Below are 8,407 nucleotides of genomic sequence, written 5' to 3'. Positions count from 1 at the left end.
TTCAAAGCAATTCAGCGTTTCGTATTTGAAGTTATAATGACTAAGATATATTCTGTATTTTCAGTGTTCAACATATAACTGAAGGCTACATCTGCTTGGACGTGGAGTGCAACCTTTATGCTAAGCTAACAAGCTGTAAGCGACAACTGTTTATCAAAATAAATCAATAAATCAAATGCACAACACTAAAAAAGTAATTTCTTTATCATAGTTCCTGAACAGTTTGTACTGATGTAAGTTTAACACAGCAGATCTGGAATGGAGCACTGACTGCAGATTTTTCTCTCAAGCTTTTGCCGCACAGTCAAAAAATTCAACAATGGATGCAGAAATAAATGTTCAGCTGTGAATAACTTCAGGGCTGAGCCTGGGAGAGGATTTAAGTTTATTAAAGTAGGATAACGACCACAATTCTGCTTAAATGTATTTTTAAATAAAAATAAATGCCGAGTGTAAAATATAAAATATATCACCTCAGACCATATGAATAAAATAAACGTCTCAATTCCACTTCAGAAGAGACATAATTCATTTTTAAAAAAAACTATTAATCCCAGAGGGAAATTAAGTGTCGTAGCTCATCCTGGTTTCATTCAGTTGTTATAGATGCTGAGAGCTGTGGGCAGGAAGAATCTGGCCACAGATACTGATCTGTCCACCTGGATCCAGCTTGCCATCAGATCCAGCGGGCCTCGGTCCTCCTGGGCAGCAGGACCGCCCTAATGCCCGGCAGAATTCCTCCCTGAGCGATGGTCACTCCTCCCAGCAGTCTGCTGAGCTCCTCACCGCCACAGACAGCTGAAGGTGCCGGGGGACGATACCGGTCCTCCCGTTGTCACGAGCTAATCAGGTGATCTCGGCAGTCAGGTACCCGAGCACCGCTGCCAGGTTGACGGGAATTCGTCCATGGCACCTCCTTTTCAACTAATTTGGGATGTGGGGTTGTAGTTGAGGTATTTAAGCTTTTGAGATGTTGATCAGCTGCTCCTGGTTGTTAAAAAAACACCTTGTTGCCATGGTTACGCATCATAACAAATGCCCTAACGTAAAAGGTTTCGGTAAAAATCCTTCCAGCTGCGCAGCATCTGATACCAGAGTAAATAATCATCCGAAAAAAGTGATTTTACATCCAGAAAAAGAGGAATTAAAAGTTTTTAAAAGCAATAACTCGGAATGAATGTAACAGAGCTGCTCCAACATGCAGCCACCCCGAGCGGCGCAATTCTGGAACATCATATATAGGACAATAGAATAATCATATATTTTGGCTGGCAGCCAAAATGAGCTAAATAGCCACATATCAAGTTCAAAGCAGTGTTTTGTATTTTTTAAATTAGTCGATAAACTCGTAATGAGGAACGTGGCAAGTCCACCGAACATGATCACAGACTGAAACACAACTAAATATTAATTCGGTGTATTTTCTGGAGTCAAAAGACTCAACTTGATGACTCGAGTACAAAACTGGATCAATACCATTTTACTACATTAGAACGCTTCACACGGACCAGGTACAATTAACCATTTAGGAACGGAGTCAGACCATGAGCAGCTAACATCTGGACACATCATCAATCACAGCTTAATGGTTTTTACGTTTGTGTTGCAGCATCCCTGGTTGGACTGAGGCTCCTCTGTCCAGTCCAGTCGCCTCCCTCCAAGACCACCCAACGCTGAGAAAACCTGAAAGGCCGTTTTGTTTTCTGAAAATATTTTGAGTTTAAAAAAAAAATCAGAGAATAGTCGGCTGAATGAAAATCATGGCCTGGTATAAAACTTAAGAATCAGAACAGAAGCAGACTTGTGTTAACAGTGTTTCCATAAGTCTAACATTATTAAAGCAGTCATTCATTCAAGCTTTGTTTCTACAGGTTGGTCTCACTGAGTCACGAGGACTCATTTACAAAATAAACCTAAAACCACACATGAGGTACACACAACAATAAACAAAAATAGATTGCAAATAAAGTAAAAATAAAAAAGTAGTGGTATAAAACAATCAAATCGTGGTGTATTATGAAGTAAATAAGATTTTATGTCGACGTCTCAAAGCGGAAATTTGATATTTTCTAACAGAAGTTGGAGCTTTGACGAGATCCTCATAAAGTCTGTGAACAAAGACATCTAAAGGTTTTGGCAGAACAAAAAGTAAAAATGGTAAAAAGCCAACGTATCGGTAAATATAATCCATACATTGACAAAATCAGATCTCTGCACCCATCACACCTGAGATGCAGCCAGGTGGAGCAGTGGGCAGCTACGTGAGCACCCGGGGAGGACACCAAGACGTGTGGGCATGTCGGGGAGTCGAACCGCGACGTTCTGGTCCCATCGGCTGCCCTACCGCCATCTTGGCCAACGTCCCTCTTTAACAGACAATTTGACAAGTTTCATAGTTTTTACCCCAGGGAATAATTAAAAGTATCCCCTGCTTGGATGGTTTACCCTTTTATAAAATTACCTTTTTGACAGAAAATAAAAAAAAAAACATAAATGACTTTAGTCTTTGCTAACTGGACCATGCTGCTGTAGAGTTATTGATTTTCCACGTTTGGCGCCTTGTTTCTGTATTTTTGTTGCATGCTTTGAATAAATCCCAGTTTATGTTAGTGCTCGCATTAATCGTGTAAATTATAACCGAACAGAACATGAGACTCGTGCTGCTGTTGTTCAGTGTATTGTTTTGCACCATTAGTGTTTAGCGTACCGTCGGGCGTTCGTTTAATATATATCGTAGTTTATATCTTAGATCCTTATTTACCGTTTCTTTTTACACTTTATATTTTTGCTATTGTTGGATGTTAACTGGGACCCCGTGTACATAATGTCGTTCCACGTACCACGTGCTGCGAACGACAATAAAGAATCAAATCCTTGAATCTGAGTGGTTGTCTCGTTTGTCTCCATGTGTCCCTGTGATGGACTTGAGACCCGTCCAGGGTGTCCCCCGCCCCTCGCACAGTGACTGCTGGACATGGGCGACCCCCGTGACCCAAAATGGAAGAAGCAAGTAAAAGATGATCCTTGAATCTTTGACTAGAGTTTGCCAAAAGGCATGTGGAAAACTCTGGTGTTCTCGGTTGAGTTTTCTTCAACAGCGTCTTTCTCTTTGCCACTCGCCCGTAAAACTTAGACCGGTGAAGAACTCGGGCAACAGCTGACGTATGCACGGTCTCTCCGAACTCTTCCAGAGTGGTCCCCCTCACTGTTCTCCTTCCTGCACTGTCTCTCAGTTTGAGGACGACCAGCTCTTGGTAGATTTGCACATGTCCCATTTCTTGATGAGGGACCCAGCAGAACTCCTGGGGGGTGTTTAGAGCCTTGGAAATTGTACTTAACCCCTGACTTGGACTTTTCAAGAACCTTTGCTTTAAGTTAATTTAGGACAGACACGTAAAAGGGGGTGAAGCATTCATGCAATCAGTTATTTTACGTTGCATGTTTTTTTAAAATTGGTATTACAGTAGTGTTGTTTTTCTTTGGGCTGCTCCCTTCTGCAGGGTGCGCCACAGCGAGCAACCTCGCATGAAAGATTTGGTGAGTGCTTCACGCCGGATGCCCCTCGACACAACCTGAGCTGGAACCTACAACCTCGGGATTAACAACTTTTTTTGACCATGACTGATTTATTATAGAAATAAAATCATAAGCACAAAGTGGTGTATGTTTAACTAATGCTGCATACTGTTAATCAAATTACCCCATGGAGATTAAAAAAACACTAAAACTATGATTAAACCAAACTGGATCAAACATTTTTAATGGACGCATTTTACTTTCCAGCCGTGAGGCCTGGAAATGTTTCTGGAATTGATCTTGCTACTGAAACATCTGTAGACGTCCTGCAGACTTAAACCGTGTCTGACCCTCCCAGTCTCCACATCCCCGAGCCCTCCTGCCTCAACGGGTTTCTTGAAAATTATGTTGGATTAGAGACATTTTAACTGGCACACCTCCTGCTATAGCTTCAAACACACGCGCGCACGCGCTAGCACGGGCTTTTACGTAACCTCTATTTTCTGTCAACGCCATCATTTCCTGAACAGATTCACGACCCATATTTCTGTCACCACTAATAATTTAATTATACAAAGAAGGCTTTACCGCAGACCTAATATAGTTACATTAATACAAGGCATGTGTGAAATAACGACCCCAGTGTGCTCATGAGTGGAACGCATGTGGACGCTGAAGACTCAAGTCATAAAAAACAGAACATAAATGTGAGTTTATTGTAGGTTTCTGACAAAGTAGAAGTTAAAAAGAGGTGGTGCATTTTTTAATAAAAGAAAGGTTCTTTATTTGTTGCAACAAGCTCCTGTTATGATACAATCAGCAGTTTAAAGTTGCATTTGCACTTCCATTTTTACAATAATTGTGATTTTATTCCAAGAGCTATCGTTTTTGCATCATATGTACAGGATATTATTACCATGCTAGCTCTAAATTGGTCTAACTTCCTCTAAAGCAGAATATTGCTGCCTGGAGAGGTGATTAATATAAAGACGTATTCTTATAAGCACCATCTGATACGATTTAAAACTCTACAAATAATTATAGGTGCACATATTTCACCACTGTGTAAAACAGAAAGAGTATGCAACATCACTTAAGTCATTTTTTCTTTCTTTTGGTCAGGTCGACCTTCGTTTAAAGGTGAATTAAAGGCGTTTCGCTGAATAAATTTACGTCTCAGTTTACTGTTTTAACGGTTTCGTGCTTTAGAAACTCGTATGAGATTTGCCAGGTTCTTCTACTCACCTTCTGCTTGGAAACTTTATAAACAGAAACACAAACGGCAGCACGGCGGCTCAGTGGTTAGCGCTGTTGCCTCGCAGCAAGAAGATCCTGGGTTCAATCCCCGGGAGGACCTGGGGTCTTTCTGGGTGGAGTCTGCATGTTCTTCTCATGCATGCATGGGTACCAGGTACTCCGGTTTCCTCCCACAGAACAAAAACATGCACGTTAGGCCCAGGCCTCCCTTGCCAAAGAGATCAGTGGAATTTGCCTGGTTAAATAAAGGTTAATAAATAAAAATAAACAAAGATAAACCCCTTCGAAGCCCTAAGATTAGCATTTCAGGTGACCGTGTTCAGCCTCTTTGAAAGCACACGTGATCAGAAGTGATCAGGGATCCACAAGGCAGAACTTTCACTAAAAGTCAAACTAAACTGATGATCAGGCTGCAAAGACACTTAAAAAAACAGAAACAAAGAATGAGCTGAAAGTAACTTTTGAGCTGGAAGCTTTTTCATCGTTGATACTGGTACTACTGGATACTCTGCTGGTGACTTTGTACTTGTTGGCTTTGGGTTTAAAACTTCAGGCTTCATCCAAACTTGACATGAAGTCTACGTCGTCACGGACTTTTCTAAATCTACGCAACGATTTGTTGCCATCTAAAAAAAAAAAACCCCAAACTCTGCTTGCAGTCCTGCAAAACCCATATCATCACACTCCCTCCTCCGTGCTTCAGTGTTATAAGTTTTCTGTGGGTTTGTTTACAGGACCGGTTCACACCAAACATCCTGCACGTCATCTGAACCAAAGTCGTACTAGCCTTTGGTTTTGGAAGACGTGATCTGTAATGTTCTTCACATGATCTGAGCTGTAAAAGAAAAATATCAAGTTTATTTTTAGGGCGTGTATAAAGTATAATACCATTCTAATTACTGGGAGGCGTTTGATGCCTCCTGGTTACTCCTCGAAATTATAGAAAAGGTGTGTCTCAGTTGAACTTTCCTTAATAAATGCACTTTAATGGTCAAATCAGCTGCATTTCGTCTGGGCGGCGCGGCGAAATGCAGCTGATTTGACGTTTGCTCCACGAGTTCCTGAGCGAGACGAAGGTGGCTTTGTATGGCAAGCCATGTGTCTCATTAATAGCCACTTTTACCTATTGATGAGACACTTGGCTTGCCATATTACTCGAGGGCCCTCTAGTGGCTGAAAATGGTAGTGTTCAATATTTTCCATGTCAGAACGAATGAAATCGTCATATCTCGGCCAAAAATTGGTTAAAAATATGGAGGGAAAAAACATAAGTCGGTTTGCTGTATAAGTCGCAGGGCGTGCTAATTTATGCAAAAAGGTGCAACTTATACAGCGAAAATTACGGTAACTGATAGCATTTCTTGATTTTCCGTGTCCATGTGGAAGCATGATGCAGAGATGTTGATGTACGGTAATTTTGTTAATTGAAACATCACACTTTTGTTAAATATGGATTTTCTAACTTGTACGTTAAAGTCCATTTAATCTGACTTTCTCCTTATTTTCATTAAAGTAACGCTTAAGTGTTTTAATTGTATGGTTTGTTCACAGCTTATGATCAATGTATTGTGATGTGATAATGTTAAAACTTGGCTTATAACTCATACGGGTGTTTTTTTTCAGTCCTGTTGCAGATTTTCTAATGAAATGAAGGATTGTCCAAAGAAATCTTTCTTCACTCGGTCAACAGTTATTAATTCATGTATAAATGTTAGATCAGCTGACATCTTTCTGTCCGCTGACGAGCTGGTATTGTGTGATGGTTTGTCTCGAAGGGTAAAGTTCTCCTGTGGACAACCTTGAAGCTGTCCAAATTAAAGCAGGCTGTTTGTCTTTGTGGACAGTTTCTATTTTGGAGACGTTTCCACAGGACAGAGACCCGTGTGAATCCACAGCGCTCACACAAAGCGTGGAAATGGGAGGCTGAAGCAAAAACAAAGAGCTTTCCTGTTGTTTGGAAGAAAGGAGACTCGTGTTGAAGAAGACAGAAAGGAAAAGACAGCAGGGATACCTGTTTTTTCCTCTCCCCCTCCAAACCAAAGGGGTGTGTGAACCCTCCCATTCACGTCTAATGGGAGAGAGATTCCTGCTGTTGTTCCAGGAGGGAAAGAGTGCGGCGCGACTCCGAGGTGCAGAGGGAGTTTTTGCTGCTGAAGGAAAAGCACAGCGACTGGGAAGAGGAAAATGGGAGCAGCTGCCACCTCACACACACTCTTGCGTTTGTGTTTTCTGGCTGTGTGTGTTCCTACGATCAACGCTGCGCCGACACAGGTCAGAACGTTTTGCACGGCATGTACAGTCACATGCTCTTTGGAAAGTTTCCCTTTTATTGAAGACATTAAATCTTTTGGACTGTGATCATCGTGCCCGTCCGTCTGGCTGCGATCAAACTTTTCCCACTGCTTAGAAAAAAAAAAAACACTCTTTGCAAATTAATTAAGGAGGTTTTTGTGAATGACTCTACAGTAAGTGTTGAATCCTCGGCTGACTTTAACGATGACATCTAGAGAAGCAGGTTTTGTACCACGTGCACTTACAGCTTCAAAATAAATCAGCTGATGAAACACAAAAACATGCTTTTAAATCCAATGATTTTTGACAAACTACATTATTTTAAGACAGACAAGTTAAAGATCCGTGAATGTTTTTAGACCTTATCAAAATGAGCCTCAAGTGCATGCGTTCACGAGACAAACCTGAACTACCTGGGTTTGTTTACAATCCTAAACTAGAGAAATTGCATTTCCTGTGAAAATGATTTTTGCTGAGGAACGTGTTGAAAAACAGCTGAAGTTAGTTAAAAACATGATGAAATGTAGCTGAAATGGAAGAACAAGCCTAAATTAGCAGAAGAAAGCAGAAATAACATATATTTGCTGAATTAGGGTTAAAAGGGCAGAAATGAGCACAAAAATTAGGAAATTAGCTAAAATGCTGAAATTAGCATAAAAAACTGAAAAGTAGCTGGAAATTCAAAAAGAAGCTTAAATTACTGGAAGAAAGTGGAGAGAGCACATTTTTGCTGAATTAAGTTGAAAAAAGTTGAAATTAGTGAAAAAAAAGTGAAATTAGTTTAAAATGCTAAAATTAGCATAAAACGGCTAAATAATAGCTGAAACGATCAGAAATAAGCTGAAAGGAGCATAACAAGCTGAAATCAGCATAAAGAAGTTAAGTAGGCTGAAAGAAGCAGAGGTTACCATGAAAATTTTGGATTTATCTAACAACAGCTAAAATTAGCTAAAAAGGTAGCTGAAAAGGTGGAACAAGTTTAAATTAGCAAAAGAAAGCAGAAAGAACATGTTCCCCCTATTAGGCTGAAAGAAGCAAAAATGAGCACAAGAGTGGAATTTTTCTGAAAAAATATTAAATTAGCAACAAAAAAAGCAGCTAAAATGTAGCTAAAAAGGCAGAAATAAGCTGAAATCACTAGAAGGAAGTAGAGAGAGCACATTTTTTGCTGAATTAGGCTGAAAAAAGATGAAATGAGTGCAAAAAATGTGGAATTACCTGAAAAAGCTAAAATGAGCATAAAACAGCTAAATAGTAGCTGAAATAACTGAAACTATCAGAAATAAGCTGAAAGAAGCACAACAAGCTGAAATTAGCAGAAATAAGTTAAGTAGGCTGAAAA

The 8,407-nt window shown here is 40.2% G+C and overlaps 1 protein-coding gene across 1 annotated transcript in view; it reads left to right on the top strand.

The window, feature by feature from the left end:
* The first annotated feature begins 6,150 nt into the window (after positions 1–6,150).
* clec11a (C-type lectin domain containing 11A) overlaps positions 6,151–8,407 on the top strand; it is an 11,803-nt gene continuing 9,546 nt past the window's right edge. The window contains exons 1-2 of the mRNA XM_037685195.1: positions 6,151–6,179; positions 6,930–7,066. Coding sequence (XP_037541123.1) covers positions 6,151–6,179; positions 6,930–7,066 — 166 coding nt within the window. The remainder of the gene's footprint in view (positions 6,180–6,929; positions 7,067–8,407) is intronic.

Source organism: Nematolebias whitei, chromosome 12, assembly GCF_014905685.2.
Source record: "Nematolebias whitei isolate Nwh7 chromosome 12, NemWhi1, whole genome shotgun sequence".
Classification (NCBI taxonomy): domain Eukaryota; kingdom Metazoa; phylum Chordata; class Actinopteri; order Cyprinodontiformes; family Rivulidae; genus Nematolebias; species Nematolebias whitei.
This window is presented reverse-complemented; position numbering and strand designations above follow the sequence as displayed.